General features: G+C 40.9%; 1 protein-coding gene across 3 annotated transcripts in view; it reads left to right on the plus strand.

Moving 5' to 3' along the window:
- ARHGAP10 (Rho GTPase activating protein 10) overlaps positions 1–21,983 on the plus strand; it is a 128,481-nt gene that overhangs the window by 7,187 nt on the left and 99,311 nt on the right. Inside the window, exon 1 of one of the 3 annotated variants that reach the window (XM_046940593.1) lies at positions 4,147–5,056. The exons of the other annotated variants lie outside the window; for them this stretch is intronic. Coding sequence (XP_046796549.1) covers positions 5,032–5,056 — 25 coding nt within the window. The 5' untranslated portion in view covers positions 4,147–5,031. Of the gene's footprint in view, positions 1–4,146; positions 5,057–21,983 lie in introns of those variants that run through there. 3 annotated transcript variants of the gene reach the window in all.

Consider the following 21,983-nt stretch of genomic DNA (forward strand, 5'->3'; position numbering starts at 1 on the left):
GACCTGCTCTAATTAACAAGCTCAGTTACAAGCTGAATAACTGTTTTCCTAAAGCTTTGTCAGTTCAACTAGCTTTTTTTTTTTTTATGCAGGCTTTTCTGTTAAAAAAAAAACAACACAACTTCAGCCTGCTCTTTAAAAGTTTTTGCTGTGTGGTGTAACACTGTAATGTGATAAAAAGTACTGTGATAATAGCAGAGTGGCAAAATCTTTGGCTACATGAAGTAAGGACAAACCAAAATGCAACAGCTAGGGATACAGAAATGAAGGAAACCAGCTGCTTACCTTTAGAAGTCCTCAGGGAAGTAGATATCTCCAACAAGATACTACTGCCAACCCTTAAATGAGGTCTTGGAAGGGGTGGATCCGGGCTTATCCCCTTCCTGTCACTTAGGTACATTGCATGCACCTGAGCTGCCCTGGGTTGGCCCTGCCTTCTCACCAGGTGCTCAATCACTGGTTCAAGCTGTGACTTAGCATTTCCGCTACATATGGTGATATTACTGCTCTTTTGTTATGCCTTTTTTTTTTAAATCTCTATTCTTTCAGTTGTTTTAAGTTTCTGTGTCACCACCTGACTAGCTGTTGCAGTGTTATAACACATTCAGCACTTTCGACAAAAGACATTAAACAACCTGGCTATATTGCATCTTTCATAGCTTCTTTCACTTTTAATAATGGAAGTAAAAGAATGTAGTGATAAAAAGAATCTGCAAGCACTCCTCTTTGGCCAAAATTCATTACAAAACGTGTCTGTGTCTACCAACACCATTTGTGTTCTTCCCATGAAGTACTGTAGGGGTTGTACCTGAGTGGGAAGGCAGTCTTCTTGAGGAGCAGTGAACTAGCCAGTCGAGCATGAAAATTTCTTTTTTTTTTTTTTTTTACTCTTTTCATAGAATCACAGAATCACCAAGGTTGGAAAAGACCTACAAGATTATCCATTCCAACCATCCCCTATCACCAGTAGTTCTCACTAAACCATGTCCTTCAACACAATGTCTAAACCTTTGTTGAACACCTCCAGGGTTGGTGACTGCATCACCTCCCTGGATAGCCCATTCAGTCACCTGACCACTCTTTTGGAAAAGTAGTGTTTCCTAACGTCCAGCGTGAATCTCCCCTGGTGCAACTTGAGGCCATTCCCTCTAGTCCTATCACTAATTACATGATAGAAGAGGCCGACCCCCAGCTCACTACAGCCTCCTTCACATAGAGAGCGGTAAGGTCACCCCTGAGCCTTCCCTTCTCCAAACTGAACAATCCCAGCTTCCTCAGCTGCTTCTCATAAGGCCTGTGCTCCAGACCCCTCACAAGCTTCGTTGCCCTTCTCTGGACATGCTCCAGGGCCTCGATGTATTTCGTGCAGTGAGGGGCCTAAAATTGAACACAGCACCTGAGCTGTGGCCTCACCAGCGCAGTTCTCTGCTTCTGCTAGCAACACTATTTCTGATACAAGCCAGGATGCCATCAACCTTCTTGGCCACCTGGGCACACTGCTGGCTCAGGTTCAGCCAAGCATTGACCAATATCCCCAGGTCTGTTTCCTGTACACAGTCTTCCAGCCACTCTGCCCCAAGTCTGTAATGTTGCCTGGGATTTCCGTGGCCAAAGTGCAGGAGCCGGCACTTGGTCTTGTTGAACCTCATCCCCTTGGCTTCAGCCCAGCAATGCAGCCTGTCCAGATCCCTCTGTAGGGCCTCGCTACCCCCCAGGAAGATCGGCACTTCTGGCCAGCTTGGTGTCATCTGCAAACTTACTGAGGGGGCACTCAATGCCCTCATCCAGGTTATCAATAAAGATATTGAAGAGGACAGGCCCCTGTACCATCCTCTGGGGAGCACCTCTTGTGACCGGTCATCAGCTGGATTTAACTCCATTCACCACCACTCTCTGGATGTGGCCCTCCAGCCAGTTCTTTACCCAGCAAAGAGTGTACCTGTCCAAGCCATGGACTGCTGGCTTCTCTAGAGAATACTGTGGGAGACAGCGTTGAAGGCTTTGCTGAAGTCAGGTTAGGCCACAGTAACAGCCTTTCCCTCATCCACCAGGCGGGTCACTCGATCATAGAAGGAAATCAGGTTGGTCAAGTCGGGCTTGCCCTTCATGAGCCCATGCTGGCTGGGCCTGATCCCCTGCTTGTCCCACATATGCTGTGTGATCTCTCTCAAGACAATCTGCTCCATAACCTTCTCTGGCACCAAGATCAGGCTGCAGTTCCCCAGATCCTCCTTACGACCCTTCTTGTAGATGGGAGTCCCTTTGGCAAGTCTGCAGTCTTCTGGGACCTCTCCAGTTGACTAGGAATGCTGATAGATGATAGAAAGTGGCTTGGCTATCACCTCCGCCAGTTCCCTCAGCACCCTTGGATAGCTGTCATCTGGCCCCATCAATGTTTCATAGAATGTTACCACACTGATGTGATAGATCTCAGTTAGTGAGTGCTATTGAGTGAATTTCGACATTGTTTTGTTTCCCTCCCACATTCTTTTCTTAAATCTGTTGATTTTGTTTTCTGTCAGTCACTTCACAAATTGTCTTTTTATGACGTCTGGACTATTGCTCCTCTCTGGATTAAGGCTCACGGGAACACTTTTGTTGTACTTTGTGGTAAAGGGGGTTGAAAACTTGGTGGTGTCAGCAGATGTTCTTACATAGGATACCTACAAAAATAAAATGAAAAACAAACCAACAACACAGAACATGACAGTAGAAGGAGCTGTGTGTCGGAAATGTCATCAGGAGAATTGAAGATAAGCTTGCTTGCCTAATCACAACCTGTTTGAAATTCTTGCTAGTGATTTCCTGTGTTTATTTGTAACGTCGTTTCTTTTGTCATGTAAAATACGGACAATTTAAAATGAGCAAGTATGAGATTAGTCTTAGATAAACAAACAAATCTCTTAACCTACAAAGCATTTTGAAAAAACCTGAAGTGTGTGCAGCATTTTAGATGCTACTCTTTCAACATCCTGCAAAGTATGTTGAGCTGGAAGTTCTGTTTATGGATGAGTGAGATGAGAGACCAAGTCATTAGATAAGACTGCACATCAAGTCTTTATTGGAGTTGGAGTTAGTAATTAGGAGGCCCAGGCATTTAACCTTATAAGCACTGCATTTGAATAAAAATTCTGTTTACTAAAACAGATTGCCATTCCATGCACAGTTCAATCACAGTGTCTGCAATTTCAGGCTACCAGTTCAGTTCCCATGTGATGGTCAGAAATCATAGAATCATAGAATCGCTAAGGTTGGAAAAGACCCACAGGATCATCGCCCATCACCAATGGCTCTCGCTAAACCATGTCCCTCAACACAACATCCAAACGCTCTTTGAACACCACCAGGGTCGGTGACTCCACCACCTCTCTGGGCAGCCCATTCCAGTGCCTGACCACCCTTTCAGAGAAGTAGTATTTCCTAACGTCCAGCCTGAATCTTCCCTGGCACAGCTTGAAGCCATTCCCTCTAGTCCTATCACTGGTCACACGAGAGAAGAGGCTGACCCCCAGCTCACTACAACCTCCCTTCAGGTAGTTATAGAGAGTAATAAGGTCTCCCCTGAGCCTCCTCTTCTCTAGACTGGACAATCCCAGCTCCTTCAGCCGCTCTTCATAAGGTCTGCGCTCCAGACCCCTCACCAGCTTTGTTGCCCTAATGTTTTGGTACTGGCAGTCACAGATTTGAAGAAGGTGTGCCAAACTGTAAGTGCTTGGTTTTAGCGCACAGTCATATTAAATGTTCAGGCAGGGTGGCGATCACCTCTACTTGATTCTTTGCGCTTTCTGGAATAGCAAGCAAAAACTTGAGATTGTGTTTAGCATGGTGACTGTCAGAATCAGCAACATTTGCATTTGTTCTGGCTTGAAATGTATCTCAGATCTACTGCTCAGTTCCAGAACTAACTCTAAACTGGCATTAATTTTCAGATGCTGGTTGAGTCTCAGCAGGTTAACTTTGACCTATCCAAACCTGATCTTGTGCCTTACGGTCCCTTCTGTCCCAGCTTGCTGCCCTCCCCTGCACACATGTTAATGCTGCTGCTTGCACTGACTGCAGTCCCCCGGGCTGGGCCTGCCCCACTGCTGCACCTTGCTTGTATCCGTGATGGCAGCAGAGGTAGCCAGCTGCATGCTTTCTTGTTCAGTGCCAGTTTGGGCTCACTTTCCTCTTCTTTCCTATCTCGGTAACCATACCAACTCAGCCTCTGTCCCAGCAGATTGTTTCTGCTGTGAGGAGTCCTAAATTTAGCCCCCAATTGTTCCTTCTGGATCCATCCTTAATCCCAATTTGGTGACTTTAGCAACCTTTAGCAGATAGAAGCCAAGAAAGGCAGTTTTCCCTGCCCATGCTAACATCTCATCATTTGGCAAACCTTCGCTGAACCCAGCAACAACTATTTCTGCTGGCTGCTACTCAGCCCTAGAAGTAATTGGCTGAACTTTTGGATTCTTTTCTTTTTGTGTCTTGACAGTGGTAACTAATAACAAAAACCATCTGAAAATCCTGCAAGTGAATCCTAATCTGTCTTGCTTTAACGTGAAATAAGCGGCTCCCACTGAACTGAAATCTAAGTCTTGGTCTGTGTTGGTTTACACTGAGTAATTATGGACAAGTGTCTTAAATTAAAGTAGCCTGAAACTTAGTTTACTAAGAGTGAAGGTGATAAATCGTGAGTAAAACTCTCGTGGCTTCTGTTTATGCCACTGGGAAAGAAGATGAAAATCAGAATTGAGTTGGGGTTTTCGTGGACAACAGTCAGCGATGAGCTACCTTGTAAGCTACCAATAGGCACATTACTTTGTATTTTTACGTGATTTGGTGTTAGTAATATCAGTTGCCTTATTTTTTTTAATATGGAGAAGATAATTATGCTCTGATCTGGCTTTAGACCAAGAACTGTTTATGCAGGCATTACTGTTCATAGACGCCTGCTTTGGAATTTGGTCTCTGAACTGAGCTTGCTAGGGGATGTGCGTTTTTTCAGGTAGTAGGTTTCATGCAACGTGATCTGAGAAACAAAACACATGGATGCTTTTCCTTCCCATAGCCAATGGTATGTGAGTAGTTTGTCTTACTCTGTCTTGATTGCACTTTGTTTAAAGTTCTGTATAAAGAAGGAATAAACTAGAGCTTTCATGCTGCATACGTTTGAATTTTAGTATTTCCATGCTACTGGTGTGTCAGCTGTCCCAGATTGGTTGTGCTCTTAAACTTGGGATGCAGTGCTGTATATCACTGCCAGTTCCGGAGCTGCACTTCTCAGTGTTTGTGCTCCCGTGTCCTTTGAGAACATTTGCTTTGCCCGTCTGCTCTGCATCTTCCAGGAGATGCAGCTGTCATTCCTATTCAAACAACTATTTGTATAATCTCTACTTTCTGTTCACTGAAGTGAGCAAAAATTGGAATATAAATTATAGCAGACCTTTTATCTAAAGATCTCTGGGAAAAGTATGTTGTGCTTTTCTGTCCTGCACATACGAGGCTACATCATATCTTCACTGTGTAGGATGCCTGCTTAGTCAGACATGCTAATATAACTCCCTTTGAATCACTTTTCCTGCACTCTTAAGTTGGATACTAATGCCTGAAACATCGCCTAAAGGTTTAAGCATTTTGGATGGATGTTTGTAAACATTTTGGATGGGTGTTTGAAAAGCAGGGTAGTATGAGTAATGTAGATGTTGTGATTCTATGATCTCCCAGTGGTATTTGTGTACGAGCTTATATATTGTACAGTCATATCTGTGTACTGCTCATCTGTGATGAGGAATGAAGGGAACTAAAACTTACTAATCAGAAAAACTTCTTTGCTATGGCGTCCTTTCCTAGGCAGGGTTATTAATTGAGTTGCAGGATTTTAAGTTGATGACAGCATAGCCTGAAACACACTTTCTCAAACTAACAGTGGCCTTCATCGTTGGTACAAATAGATCGGTACAAGTATCATTTTTGTAGCTATTGTCAGTTAGCTAGAGAATGTCATCCATTTGATTGTAAACACCATAGGCAGTATTTATTACACGTTGTGGCGCAGTGGTTTCCTGATGCTTCTCTGAGCAGCGTACTGGCTGGTGATTATGTAGACTAGTTTATGGAGGAAAAACTGTCAGCAAAACCACAATGAATCGGGAGAGATCTGTTATTCAGCGTGTGCTCCATGTATTTTGGATAATGTGAAAGACTGTGTCAAGTGGTCTTTGCTAATGAGTTCTGACATAGCTAATACCTGAAATACGGGCAGGATGGTCATGTGGCCAACTCATGGATTGTCAGCAGTGAATATGTTTGTGTTGGGTCGACTGTGTTGTTTTAGGGAAAGGGGTATTGCATAACAAACATGTCAGAAAGTTTTGTACATACTTGGATTTTTCTATGCTGAAGTAAAAGATTATGGTGGTTATGTTCCAAATGGTTATCTCTGTATTCAACTGTAGTGTGTGTTCCTCATCTGAAAATGAGAGAGAACTATAATTTGACTGTGTCTGCACATCTACCAGATGGGCTGATGTTGAGAACTTGAGAGTCCCAGGAGGTGTCTGTATCGTCAACTGTTATCAGGCACAGCAAAACTGAACTGTGTATCTCTGTTTCACCAGTGGCCCTCAGTGTTTCCCCCACCACTTCTTCTTAATAGATTATGGTGTTGGAAGGGACACTTAGATGCAGTAAATTAGGTGCTGCTTTTACTTTATGTAATGGCAAGGGAAGCAATTTATTTGGGAGCAAGAAGCAACTAAAGCATATGTGTGCAGAAATATTCGTGTGCTTGATAGGTGAAACTGCAGATATCGTGACCATAATAATTTCCTGTTGCAGTAGAAAACAAATGCTCTATCTTCCTGAGATTTTCACTGCTCTCATTTCTGCAGAAGGAATATTGAATGTGTAAATGTTGGCTTTTAAGTTTAAGAAAAAGCGCGAGGCGTATTCTTTGTTCCCCGATTGCCTTCCTGCATCACTGTACGTCAGAGTTTTCCTATTGACAGTAAGAAAGAACAGTATACTCAGCTTGTTAATAAATGAACGAGAGCTGCTTTAAGAAATCTAGATGGTCATTATTCACATTATAAACAAATTCCTCAGAGAGATGTTGGGAAGTTAAGTGCGGGATGCAGTCTGGAGAAAATAGTCTTTCTCCTTTCCTTTAAAAGATCTTAGAGTGGGTACGTTTCTTGCTTTCTAGCTATATAACTTCCTTTGTTTTAATTTCTTACTAACAGAGAAAAAGTCTTTGTGCATTATTGCCAAAAAAAAGTACAAATGGATACTGTCAGAAACAGCTGTGCTTGCTCTCAAGCTGAGCCATTTGCTCAGTTGCCTGTATGACTCTTCACTTCTTAATTTGAGTGGCTGTGGATTCTTTTTGCTTTTAGCTCAAAACAAGAAGTTTACGATTCAAGGAAAGAGGGGAAAGGAACCCTTTTGGCATTTTTCTGAAGTACACATTCCTGTGGCTAAGTGGAATCACACAAGTAGAGAGAACAATTTTGCTTGCAAGAGTTTTGCTTGGAGTTGGGGAATGGATTATGAAATTACTGAACTCGAATAAAATCTTAAAAAGAGAAAACACAAATTAGAAAAAAAATTGGTGAGCTTGTGACTTGTGTTATGTGCAGCTTCCTTCTTTCTCTTTTGTATTTCCTATTTTCTTAAACTCTTTCGTGCCTTGGACATAAGGAGAACCCAAATGTCTGTGACTGAAACCTCTTTGAAAGCGCAAAGACTGCCAGACTGCATTGGTGCAGGGCTGTGCTATGAGCAGCCGGAGGTTCCTCTGGTCCAGCCTACAGCGGGTTAGTTGAATGGGTTAGTTGGAAAAGTGTTAATTCTGGTTTATTGAGTCATCACACCCATCGCTGTTTCAAATAAATAGAAGATAAACTGGAACTAATGTTTGCATCTTATTCCATTTGGTCTGTTTGGCTGCATCACAGCATAGTATTTAGCTGCATCACAGTAGTGGGAACTGTGGGTTTTTTTTTGTTTTTTTTTTTTCCCTGGTGCTTTGCTAATTCTTTGGTTTTCTCCTTTTATTTGTTTGTTTGTTTGTTTGTTTGTTTGTTTCCCCCTGATTTTTGTGGTACTTTGTCTTTCTTTTTCCTCCTTTCCCTCCAAGTCTTAAGCTGATTTCTCAGGGAAAGGCAATTTCTCATTATACTAGGTGCAAATTTGAAGGAATGATTCTTGAGAGGCTGTTATATAAAAACTTCAGAATATTATTGTTAGAAATGCCTATTTTCCCGATGGTTGCTTCCTATTTATCCCGGAAACTGTTATAATGCCAGCTGTTTTTGCCAGTTAGTTAATTATGAATCTGTGCGCTATGAGGAGGATGAGCAGAATGGATAGGAAGGCGTGCTGCCTGATGCCTTGTGGTATTTCTCTCCCTCCAGTTAGTTGATTCATATCAGTACTGTAAAAGGGAATAACCATCATTTGTACAAGAGTCATGTGGGGTTTACTGTCAAAGTGGTTGTGGTATACCAGTGGCACAGTATCGCCTGCAAGAATAGAAACTTTGTCAGTGCCTTCTTTTCTACTTACAGGCTAACGCTTAGAAAATGCTAGAGGAAATTTAAGTGCAGTTATGAATAAATTAAACTATTTCCAGGTTTTTTGAGTCTGTCATTACAGAAATCGTTCCCTTAAGTGCTTACTCCTAGAAGTTTTTAATAGATCCTGTCCTGCTAATCCCACATACTTGCACAGTGTGAATGTTACTGGATGCCTTCACAGCATGACGAAGAATGTGGCAGCTGGAGGACTAAGCATCTGCTTAGTTGCTCGTGGTCTAGGTCAGATAAATGTGGTGATCTGGATAATAAATAATCCCCCAGACTGTTTCCAGTATCATACAACTTAGTGCTTTTGTCTAGCGTTATGTAGAAGGGATGGTAGTTTTATCATTATCCATTCTCCTTCTGTTGCAGTATTGAAAAGAACATTCTGAGACAAATCTGGAAAAACATCAGCGTGAAAGTCAGCCAGGAAACAAAATGAAATTACACATTAAGACGCTTGCATTAATATGTGGTTTTATTATGGTTGGCTCATTTGACATTTGAAATGAGAGAAAAGATGAGTAGTGATGAGGGTACTAATTCTTTTATATATAGCTGAAAATGCTGCTTCTTTAAGCTTGCTTTTCTGAGTCATCGTGGTTAAGATTTATAGTGGCTATCTAATTCTTATAATGGAAGATCTGATTAAGTACTTGCTACGGTTCTGTGTCCAGGTTGCTTTTGGGATTATGCCAGTGCCTGTAGACTGATTGCCTGAAAAGATAGATCCCTCAGTCCTGAAAGCTCTGGCTTTTTAATGTAGATCATTTTCAAAGATTTAGTTGAGGTTTTGTGTGTCTTTTGTTTTTCTTTTTTCTTTTTTTTTTTCCTGAAAGATTACGTGTTACTCTATGTAAAATATAAGCATTGAAAGTTCTACCCATTGTTTCAAGAACCAGGTGTTTAAGGTGATGACCTGTAGCAAATGCACTGGGAGTGAGACTTAGATAGATGAACAGTGATACCTTAACTGCTGCTGACACTCTCCAAGTGGAGGTGCCTGCCCTTGTAATGACTGGGGCCTGGGGCACAGGGCGAGTAGCTTGTCCAAGTCTGTGCCTGGGCTGAAATGTAAAGAAGTCTCAAGTCTTGTTCTTTCATTCTGTGTACAAGTCAGCTTTCCTAATTGGATGTACTTATTTCTACTTTTAAATGCAATATATGCCACAATACTTGAGTACTGATAGAAATACAGTTGCTGTCTGTGTTTTTTTTCTCAGACCCTTACCTTAGCATGAAATTACCGCTCCCTGCTTCTTCCAAGCTCATGCATAGCCACAGCTGTCTTAAGCATTTGATGCTCACAGTGACAGGCAGGTGGAAGCTGGAGAAGTAGCTTGCATTTAGGTGCATGCTGAGGCCCTTGTCATGTGCAAGGCTCGAGTGCCAGATAGATGTGGAGGCTATATGTAGCCCAAGACTGTGATGAGACCATGTCCAGAAAGGAGGCTGAGCCCTGCTGTGTGCATGCAGGACACTGACATGCCTGGCTTTTGCCAACTTCTGAGCTGCTATAAATTATGATACCGACATACTCCTTTGTGTGTTTCTCACAGTGGGTTCAAGGCATGTCTTGTACAGCTGGTTAGGCGTGCTTCGTATTTGCATCCAGTTTTTCTTGCAATACTGCTGCGTTGTTTTGCTTTCATGACTTTTAAAAGAATGTACACGATGAGTTGCTTCCTCCTCGGGTGCTGGGTTTCCTGAACAATCATTTTCCCATGGTTGCAGAATTCACACATGGTAGCAAAGAATGAATGAATGAATGGGGGAAGTGTTTGGGGGAGAGCCACTGGGTCTTGTCACGGCAGTAGGAGCACTTGTACCAGATAAGACGACTGACATCCTGTTCAGCAAGGCACAGTGTGGCATTCCCCTCAAAACGCCATATGCCAGTAATTCTTCTCTTTGGATAATCGTGAAAATAAAATGTAAAAAAGGAAAAATAAGAAGTTTCAGTTCTTGTTTGGACCACATGTTTGTGACTAAAATTTCTTGGTGTGATATCAACATAAATTGTGACTCATGCTGGTGCTCCAGAGTGCATAATGAAACAGATGTGTTTTAATTACCCCTCTGACTATTTGTAGTATATAACTGCAGGTATTCTGTCTTTAGTGGAATGAATTTGCAGGGGAAAAAAAGGTAATTATAGTTTTCTCAGTATATCTCTTGCTTCTGGGGAATTGTAGTGCTTGTTTGGAGAGTTTTATTATCAATCAGCAGAGATCCTTGTTACCCATTCTCCAGCAGTCATGTGTTGACTGAGAGCAGGATGAGAAAATACACAAGTGAGAACAAAGGTAAATAAGAGTCAGCAAGTCTCTGTACAACCTGGGTTGTCGTGTTTCTCTTAGTTTGCAACCCTGCACTTAAAGTGACATTGTGAAACCCTGGTCACAAGATGAGCTAAGTGGCAGTTACACATCTGTGCATACATTTTTTTCCCCTGTGTACTTTGTACCATAAACCACTCACAAAAACAACTCACATTTGTTTTGGCTAGTGTCAGCCCTCAAAATTTCTCACGGACCTTGGTCTTTGGTTTTGAAAGCTAGAGATGGTTAGGATTTTGTGCAATCTCAGTGAGCCACATCTAGCAGATCTAGAGGTCTAGTGGACTGCAGTTGGTGAATCAGTAGCCTAAGGCTTGCAAAGAGCTCTAAAGCTTCTCTGAAGGGTGAATCCTGACCAAAAGCACCAATTCAAAAGTAAAGCAGCCTTAGACACTGAAGATGATCATCATTAGAGACTTAATGTTCTTTATTATGTACCTTATGACTCTGATCATGCTTGAGATACTCATGCAAGCTTGGCCTTCATCTGTGCAGGACAGTGAGAAACCATACATCAGTGATGTTGCAGTTATTTCTTTTAATGCAGGTAACCCAAAATTGTTGGGATATTAGTAAAAGCTGGTACGAACCTCATATGTCTATAGTGGTAGCCTGTCTTGTGCTGCTCAGCTCCACTGAGCTGCTTCCTCCACCTTTTGCTGCCTTCCCCAGCCTTCTCTCCTGTCCAGACAGAGAAGGTTCTCTTTTGCTTGACTACAAAACTTCTAAGACAAGCCGAGGTGCTGCTTGTGGAAGCTCTGTGGGGCAGGCAAGGGACTGTGTTCTGTGAGGCTCTGTCTTATGCTGGACACGTTCAGAACAGTGATGGAACTGTTTGGAACAGCTTAAACCTGAAAGCAGTGCTTTTCCTTGAGTTGTGTTTGGAGGTGTGTGTATGTGTATTGCATCTTACTCTTGTAAGTCATGGATAAATGCCAGCTCAAATGGGCCAAGGAGAAAATCTGTGGGTTTGACTGAAGAGTGCAATGCCCAATGCTGATTAAGAATCTGGTTTGTTTCAGTATCTCACAGCTGATATGTTAACATGACATTTCTCCTACTTCAGGAAAATTTTCCTATGTAATCTAGTCTCAAGAAACATTTGTAAGTGAAGGAAGGAACGGATTGAGACAATAACTATAAAAAATATTTTTTATATATATATTTGATCCTTAATTTTGCAGTGCTCACTGGTTCTAGAAAATGACATTGTACAGTAACTGTGGTGTAAGGTACAACATTCATGAAGAGCTTTTGGTTGGGAAGAGCAGAAGGAAAGGCAAAAACCTATAACAGCAGTCTTGTCTTTTTTATTTTTTATTTTAGTTTTTATTTCAGAGCTAGTTCTTGTTCTTTCACAACTTACTCATCTGATTGAAAATGACGAGTAAATGGATTAAGAATCAAACGACAGATCTTGACTGTCAGCCGTCTTTAGTGTTTCTAAACTGCTTGAAAATAAGAGGTGGAAAGTATGGATTGCGCTTAGTGGTGGTGCAGGAGAACATCCATTTCATGTTTTAGAACTGGTGGTGCAGTTTTAATCCTCAGATGGTCCCACTGAAGTCAGCAGACTAATATAGGTAAATGGTGCAGGATTGTAAAATTGATAATTCTTTTACAGTCATTGATAATAATGGATTGCTCTTCTCTGAAGAATTGCAAGATAGAGCTTCCGTGCAAAAACTCTTCAATGTTTACTTTATTTTGAGTTTGAAAAAGAATGGCAAGGAAGACCATGAGAAATCCTTGTGAGATTTAATTTGGATACCTGCTGATTATGCTTTTAAGCTCTATTAGCATAAATACTTTATTCCTAAAATATAGTATTTCATCATATTCTGAAGTATAGTAATTACTTGTTATGTAAACACGTAAGTTGCTTGCTGGCAGTATCTTTAATATTGGCATTCGTGGGATGTGTCACATTTATTTAACCTGGTTCCTTAAGCTTTACTTTCATACATGATTATGCTGTCTCTCTGTGCACCTTGTAGTAACTTCTGTACTTCTTAAATTTCCATTGTATCTGATGGGGAGCTAGAAGGATCAAAGATAGGAGAGTTCTGTGTGTTCCAGGAGTAGCAATGTTTGTGAAAGGAGAGGAGAGACCTGGCTTAGGAAGGCAATGGAAGAGACAAATGTGAGCGAACTTGAGTTTGCTGCTGTTCAACAGCACTGCAGTACTTGAAGGGACCATGTAAACAGGAGGAGGAACAGCTGTTTACGAGGGTGAATAGTGATAGGATGAGGGGGAATGGTTTTAAACTGAGACAGGGGAGGTTTAGGTTAGATATTAGGAGGAAGTTTTTGACTCAGAGGGTGATGAAGCACCAGAAGAAGGAGGTTGTGGATGCCCCATCCCTGGAGGCATTCAAGGCCAGGCTGGATGTGGCTGTGGGCAGCCTGGTCTAGTGGTTGGCAACCCTGCACATAGCAGAGGGGTTGAAACTAGATGATCCTTGCACAAGTCCTTTTCAACCCAGGCCATTCTATGATTCTGTGATACGACAAATGATATTTTCTTCAAAGGAGCTGAGCACATTTGACATTTGCAACCATTTGCAACTCTTTGACTTTTCCTAAAGTAAAAATGTCACTTGAAACGCTGTGACTGGGCAGGACTGTTGCTTATGCAGTACAGTAGGAGGTCCTGTGTGGTTCTGAGGAGTCAGTGTGGAGGGAGCGCTTTGTGTCCTTGCAGTGTTCCAGGAGCTCACAGAGCAGCTGGTGCCATTTTCTGATGGCATCTCTGGGACTCCTGCTTCCTGCAGGAATAGATACATATCCTTTCCGGCTATCACTACCAAGCAAATCACTGAAGACTTCAGGTTTTTACTTGTTTTGTTGACATTTTGTATATATGGCAGGTTAAATAAAGCTAGCTTCTTTGTTTTGCAGACTTCTCATTGATTTTTCTGCTTTTAAAGGACATTTTATGGATAGTTTAGTCCCAGAACTACAAAGCCAACAGTGTGGAAGAAATGAGATACAAAATTGGGATTCCTGACTCCTTTCTTTCAGACCATCTCCTTTTGTGGCAAACAAGCCACGAGTTACCAAAGTAAGGTTTGATAAACTGAAAGTGTACCTGATTCATCCAGCATCCTTTTCATCAGAAAAGAACTGCCAACTTTTCAGAGGCTTGCTGTGGGAGAACTTTGCAGAACTCTATTTATTATGGCTGGTTTTGATTTCAGTGTGTGCCTGCGGAGAGTGGTGTGCAGAGCGGCTCCCGAGCACCGTGCTGTTGTTGCAGGACTGGGCTTGATGGAGCAACATCCGCCTGCTCTGTCCCAGCCTGTAAGTTGGCTGGGGAAGGTGGGGCTCAAAGCTGAAAAGTGCTTTTCATACACTCTCCAGTTGGCTGTCTACAATTGCTTGTGAGAGGTAACAGCAGAATTTCAGGAACACACTTTTCAGTTGTAAAATAGAGGCTGACCAGACTGGCTGGATAAAGGAATACTGCATTTGGACGTGGCTATTCTTCAGGGAAAAGAACAGACATTTCAACAATGCTTGTGGGTACTGATCTTTGGTGTGAAACATTTGCAGAATTCTATCTGGTGGATTTAAAAAAAATAAATAAATTTCTCAAAGCAAAAAGCATAGCATGATGTTCAGCTAGATCAGCTGCACCTCTTGCATACGTGCATTTAACACTCAGGTGGTTAGATTACAAACGCCATAGAGATGGTTGGAAGGCTGAGTTGAGATTAACCCCTAGATTGTGTTCGGTGTCCCAAAGAGTCACTGTGACAGCTGCTGAGCGACATTGGGTTTGGCTGGTGGTGAGGCAGGAGGCCAAGCTCGGAGGGGAATGCTTCTGTGCTGGCGTCACAGTTGCTGTTTCTCTCACTGCAGAACTTGAGTTCAAGTGGTTCTAGTAACTCCTTCTGCTGTGTCTTATCTTTCTGACAGAGGAGAGCAGAATACTATTGTTTTATTATCTAGGACAAGAAATGCATTTCCCATTGGAAAAGTAGCTTGTGGTATAGCATCTTTTAAATTCTGTGTTAATCACTTCATGAAGGGGGCAAAGACTTCTGTACAAGAACTTATGCTGTCTTGTGACTTGACCCAGTGAGTAATTACTGCATAGCAGTCAATTTATTGCTCTCTAGCTTTCAGCTTATGACTTTGATTATATGGAAAGTCTGAAGGAAGTGGACCCTTCATGTTGGTTTGAGCTGTGGGTTTTTCTTCTCTTTTTTGAGTGTGGGACAGAACGGGCTACTGGAGGAGCCAGACTGAAAGATCTGAATTAGGAAAACTGGAATATCTATCTTAGATTGTCAAACAACTCTGCCACTCCCATGTCTGTTGAAATGTTGTGATTAACTTTATTAACCAGGTTAATTTTAGGCTTTTCTTCCATGCTGAAATTACTCTTAATTTCTGTGTTTTGATAAGGAACTTTGATAAGTATTTGATAATGGTTTTGCTTTTGCAGTTGTATGTATGTAACAAAGCGTTTGACAAATTGGGGAGTGTTGCAAAATTGCTTCTTTGTTTTCACTTAAATAACAAAATCGAAGAAATGGAGAGGACTGGTTTCTTCTCCTCTCCACTCTAACTTCTAGTTTATTTTAAATTGTGTTCTCCTGTCTCACTGTATTCTTCTTAAAAGGAATCAGTAAAAATAGAAGAATAAAATGCATCTCCTAAAAATAGAAAGGCTGTAAATTGTTACAGAAGCATACAGTACTGACTGTTGCAGCATGGGTGTTGTCATTCATCTCACTGAAGTATGTCTTAGATGTGGCTTCACTGGGTTAAGGTTATCTGTTTCTGTTTTACACTCCAGGATCCTCATGCTGTTACACTGTGATTTCTGCATTGTAGGTTGCTTGTATACAATCCATTTATTCTGCCAAGCCTTTTTCCCCTAGAGATTTCAGATTCAATGTCTTAGAACAAGCTTACTTTCACAGACGAAGTGCTTATTTTTCTGAAGGTCTGTGATACGCTGGGAAAGAGTTTTATACAAGAAACCAACAAACTTTGTGTGTGCTTTTTTCCCTTCTGAACTATCTGTGCAGAAATCAGTAGTTCTTTTGTAGCAGTCTTGTCACCTATGTTCTTGTTTCAAAAGACACTGGCTGGTCACTTCAGCCTGAAACTCAGTGCATCTGCCTCAAGCCATACATTCTGGAGTATTTAAGCAGCACGTTTTTAGTTGAACCTACAGAAAACTAACTGTTAAAATCTTTTTATTATTTTTGTCAGCTCACAAAAGAACCATTTTTTACTAAGTATCTGCCAAAAAAAATTTGCTTTCCTGTTGCTTTTGCAGTCCAAATGCATAAATTGAGGTAAACCACATGCCGTTTGGCTAGTTATCTGATTTCAAACGATAATGCTTTATAATGTTTTTTGCAATGTATGATGAGCAGATGGAAGATGACAACTTAGTCACTTGTATTAGACTTGCTAAATTCAGACTTAGGCAGTTATAACCTACAATTTCCAGTATGGTTCATGTTTGGTGCTTTTTTTTTTCAGATTGTTCATTCACTTGCTGTCAGGTCATGTTAGTTAATCAATTTCCTTTCTCCGTCAGCTTGCTCGTTTTATACATGCCTCTAATACTCTAGCACTCCTCTTAGTGTATGAATAACCTGATTTAAAAGGCAAGCATATTTCTAGTGTTGTGAGCAGCCAGTACAGTTTGTGCCAGTGAGTGCTAAAGCTTGAGCTATAAGGCCAATACGGCTGAAGTGCAGAACGATAGGTATGCAGAGTTTATCCTACAGTCTTAAGTTGAATAATTAGTGTGTGATGCTGATGAATACCTGGCGGTTGTCCTGCGGTTAAATGACCAACCTTTTCACCCTGGTGCTTTCTGAGCACAGTTGGATAATAATTGCATACATTTTCCTAAGATATAAGAATTGTGAATTCTTCCATTTTTCGTTGCTAGACCTCACAGACTGCTTCTACTCTACATATTTTGTTGGTTATTTCACTGTTTCCTTGATAACCAAAATAAATGCTGTGTTTGAAGTACTGCAGTGTATATTGCTAGCTCTGTCATATGGAGCAACAGTAGTCTTTTAAAAGATAATTTCATCAAACAATTGTGTGTGTACAAATGAATACTATGTGTATCTATCTTTCTGTGTTATGTAGATACAGTATATTTATTCACCGGTGAAAGGTGAAGCATTTATTTGGGATTGTTGTGCATTTTCTCATATAGTAGTTTGAGCCAACATCCTTGAAATCTGGTGTCCTTCTCTGAGCAGTGTACATTTAACGTGCATTGTCACTGTCAAACAGTTCCTTCTTTTAGCTACTGGACTGGAAGAATGCATTTTTTCTTGTGTTATCGTGTTTTAGAAGAGAGAATTCATGCTTGATTTTTTAAATTCATCATTTGTAAGCAGTCATACATCAATTCCCCCCCCCCCCCCCCCCCCCCCCCCTTTTTTTGACCACTTACTTCCTCTGGCATATGCAGTTAAAGCTCTCTGAGTATGTTGAATATGTCCAGGCAGGCAAAGCAGAAGTAATCTGTGAGTCCATAGGCTGCTGAGAAGTGTGCTAAGCGGAGACAGTGCTTGAATATAAACTGTTGGTGCTGGGTCCAAAGCAAAAATCAAAAGCTCTCATTTTATAAACCAGTTGTCTGGAGCATAGTCATGCACCTGTCCCAGAAATGGTAATAGAAACAAATCTAAACATTTTACCTATTAAAAAAAACTAACACCAACAAATCGGCTTTTGTTCCCCTTCCAGAAATGCCAGCTTATCTTTTTCTTCATGAGTTTCCATCAGTGAAATGCAAAGACAACTAAAAAACAGCAGCTGACTTCTGTAGCCCCATGCGTTGCCTTTTACACCATGGCTCAGTTGATGAGAGAAACTGCGTTATTTTCTCTGTCATGAGAACACCTTGTCTCAGGAAAGAACAGTGTGCAGCAATGCAGCTGAAGCAGCTAGAGAAAAATAAAAACAGTCATGTCATTTCACTCTTAAATTATACACACTGTGCCCATTTAGGAACAAAAGTAGCATGTATGATAGTAAACCAGCCAATTTTTGTTAAAGCATAATGGATCTAAAAAATCTGTTAAAAGTATGTTGCTGTGTGATATATTGCAAGTCTTTTTGTTTGGAAACAGAATGAAGAATGAAAGTTGCATTAGAAGACTAAACGAATGGCTCACTTTCTTGCTTATAAAATGTGTTGCTATGGCTGTGAAGGGTTGCAAGTTTGTTGTACTTCGTGCTTCTCATGGGGATGTGGTTACTGCTATTGTAAATTGCTTTTGTTTATTTTTTTTTTAGTATTCATTTAGTTATCTTTGATTTGGGAACCAAATGCCACTGATGCTGTGACTGGAAACTCATTCTGGAAAAATCCCAAAGCAGTGAGGCTTTCATTTGCCGGTAAATTTGAAGTCTGATGTTTTTCTCCTAGTTGGAGTTGTCTGCAAAATTACGTGGTAATATTGTATGACTAGTTCATTGGCTTCATGTGAAGTTTGTAATCCAAAACTGACAGAAGGATTAAGGGGTTTCTTTGCACTTGGAGTTCAAACATTGTACAGCTATAGGCACCAGAGATGAGTCATGTCCTTCTTTTGGTGTATATCATACAACGTAGTTAAATATTTAAATAAATACTTCCTGGCAAGTTGGTTACTTTACATTCTTGTAATGAGCAATACCTTTATTCTGCTGTCCAGGCAAATAAACTGGAATAATTAGAGAAACTTCCAGGTGAAGTGATGCTGGAACATCCGGGTCTTCCTTTAACAGCTGTTTAAGTAAGAAGGCCATTAAGAACACTTTCACATTTTACATGTTTTGGTGCTTTCAGCTGTTGTTATTGCTTTAATGGAATCCTGTATTCGGTATAAAGAAATCGGGATACTCTGTGGTGTATGTATATGACTTTGGTCTGACCTAATTAGAACCTTCAGTTTTATGGTTCAGCCAGATACAGCTCCTATCAGATAATGATTTACCAGATTTTAAAAAAATTCTTTTGACACAAAAATGTTAAGATACTTTACACTTAAAATCTGTATTTGACAGTTTTGGAAATGAGCTCAGCAAGACCCTTTTTCACTTGGGCATCTTGTTTAGCTGTCTGATGTTATACTTCTGGAAGCTGTATATAACATAAGTACAGCCTGTCCTCTGCACAACAGTGCTGCCAGCTGTTTTTCTGTTAAAATTTAGGTTCATTTCCCTTGTGTCTAGCTACAGAGATTATTTTTGAACTTTTCCCTCTGTGGGAGCCTGCTGAGACCATCTCAACTTCCGTGATGCTGACTGTTCCTCCTGGGCTTTCCCAGGCTGGAAGAAAAATAAAGGGAGCGTGATGCAAATCTTGCCAGAATTCTTAACCTCTGCCTTTTGAATTTGGGTTTTAAGTTTTCGGTGTGGAAATGCACTAAACTTATCAAGTATTTTTCCGAAGTGTGTTCTTTCTTCACCTTTTAATAAATAAATAGCCTGAAGGTTGGCCACCTGGCCACCACTTCTTCAGTTATAGGTCGTAGCTGCGCATTTGTCTGATTACTCACTGTGTTTTCCCCCATCTTCATCCACTTAGAGTTTCATTGTATTCGGGAAAAGGAAGTCTTTCTCAGCTTACTGCAAGAATTCTACATAGTTTTCTTGGCTTGTTTGAGCAGAAGAACTGGTGAAAATGTAACTTTGTTTTCTGAGCCTTTTGCAGTCCTACTAATGACAAAATATTTGGTAGCTGTGTTGCATACAGCGCTAAGTCTAGGTGTGCAGGTGTGCTGAGTGTGTGTTTGGACATGCTTTGTTGTAGAGAGATCACAGAATACTTCAAGTCTGATGTTCTTGGGTTTTTTTTGTCTACATATGCAAATATTCAGATAGACAGCGATGCCATAAAAGTGACACTATTTTGAGACGTCTGCCATTGTGAAGAGAGAAAGCATGATGAATGATGCTTTTTTCAGCAAAGGTATTCATGCTTAGTGTTGACATTTCTTCAGACTTGATATAGAGCATCATAAAATATTTCAAACCCTCGGCCGAAGAGGATGTGCTTTTAAAGATGATAAAAATGCTTGCTCGGTTTATTCATTATGGAAGTGGCTACCAGGTCTCCTTGTGTTTTGGCTGCCAAACACTTCCCATTAAGGAGTTTTCTTCTGACTTGTCTTTGAAGTGCTAACACTACCATTGTTTGCAGGAGATGGCTGATGAACTGAGCAAGCAGAGAGCAGTCTTCAAGAAGGCCTTTATTGCATGGAATTCTGTTGAGGATTCATTTAGCTGCAAACTAAGGAAAAGGCCGTTTTGTTGGGTTTTTTTTGATTAGTTGGATTCTTTTGCTTTTGTTTCTCCCCTGTTTTTCTTTGCTGCTGAGCAGGAAAGGAATCCCAATCATGCTGGAGCTCCTTCTTGGACGTGAATGCTCTGAGGTGATGTTTGTAGCAGGAGCCATGGCGTGTGAAACACCTAAAAGCTGGCATTCCTGTTGTGATGTGACCTTCCCACCTCAAGCTGTGCTGTGTTCCCTCCACAACTTCCCCAACTACACCAGGTTTCGGTCTGCTTCCATGCTTTCTAAGATGAGAATTCTGTTGCCAAATAATGAAGTCAACACTGTTTCTTGGGAGGGAGGGAGGTCTTTGCTCCACTGATGGGTCATGTCTTGCTGCTGCGTTCATGTAACAACTCGGCTGGCAGGAGTGAAGTTTGATGACCTAAGGAATGAGGTAGACATGACCTGTCAGTTTTTATCGGAATTTTCAAAAGTAAAGTGCTCAGAATTCAGAGGGTATTTCATTTCAAATCTGTGAGAGATCCTCTATTCAGTGTGTAGGTTTAATTATTGAGAATACCCCCCATCAACTAAACTTTCATAACTTGTATATGCTGCCAAAATCCAGCATCCACCTAACAGTAAGTTATTTCTTTTGTAATCAAAATAATATTTCAACAAAATGTTTTCTTTTATGTAAACATTACAGTTATTGTTTGCGAAATAGGTCTGGGAAAGAAAACTATTCTCCAGGGTCAAAACACTCTTGATGCTGATGTTGGATAAGTATCTGTATAGCAAACACATTTTTTCCCGTCACTACTTTATTTCTTTGACAGACTTTTCCAGTTGAAGACCATGTTCTCAGTTAACTAGCACAGTTCTTCAATGTTTAAAGTTTAACTGTGTGATCTCATTTTCTTTTTACTGAGCATCCTTATTTGCAAATTGTGCTTATGACACTTGTAGCTTCAGTGGGACATAAATAGCTTGAGAAACAGGAGCACAGCCATCCTACGGAACAAATAAGAGTGAAATAAACCATGAGTAAATGCAAAAGGACCTTGAAATGTGTGGTATGTGACAAAAGGTTGAATGGAAGAATACAGCATGCTTAAATTTCTGTTCCACGTAACAGTTGAAGTTGACTTTTGAAAGTCTCTCATCAGTTTCTGCTAGAAGATTCACAAGTAGAGATTCAATCTCACCTCCTGTGTTCGTCCATCTTTAAATGAATAATAATAAAATCCCAACCTTTGAAAACAAATGTTTTTTCCCATTTTCAAATTCAGTCACTCTTGAAAGGCAGTTTGCAGATCTGGACCCTGATGCCCATCTTGCTACCATTTGGTGCGCTGTGATGTAGGGGGACTATTCCAAAAGGTTCTGAAATGCTGGTGTTTCCCTGAGTACTGTCGAAACCAGTAGAATAATCTCATAATTCCCTGCATTGCAAATTAGTTTTTCTTAGTCCTTGGTTTCCAGTTGTTTCTTCTTTTAGTCTGTTTTGATGTCAGAGAAATGGAGGTTTGGAGTGTCGGGAGGAAGGTGGTAATGGTTCCCTTGAAGACAGATTATTGTGAAATAACAAAGATAATTTCCATCATAGTTGATTGACCCTTCAGCAGAGTCTTTTAGGATGCAGGTTTTACGTCAGGGTACTGAAGTAGTGACTTGATGGGCAAAGTTGTAGTGGCTAGGGACGGAGCTTATCTTTTTTCCCTCCCCCATGAATGGTATTTCAGACTGTACTCCTGAAGAGCTGATCCAAAAGATCACATCACCGCCTGAACAGTCACAGGGGTGCACTTCTTTTGCGAGAGC

The sequence above is a fragment of the Gallus gallus genome, chromosome 4, assembly GCF_016699485.2.
Source record: "Gallus gallus isolate bGalGal1 chromosome 4, bGalGal1.mat.broiler.GRCg7b, whole genome shotgun sequence".
NCBI classification, from domain to species: Eukaryota; Metazoa; Chordata; class Aves; order Galliformes; family Phasianidae; genus Gallus; species Gallus gallus.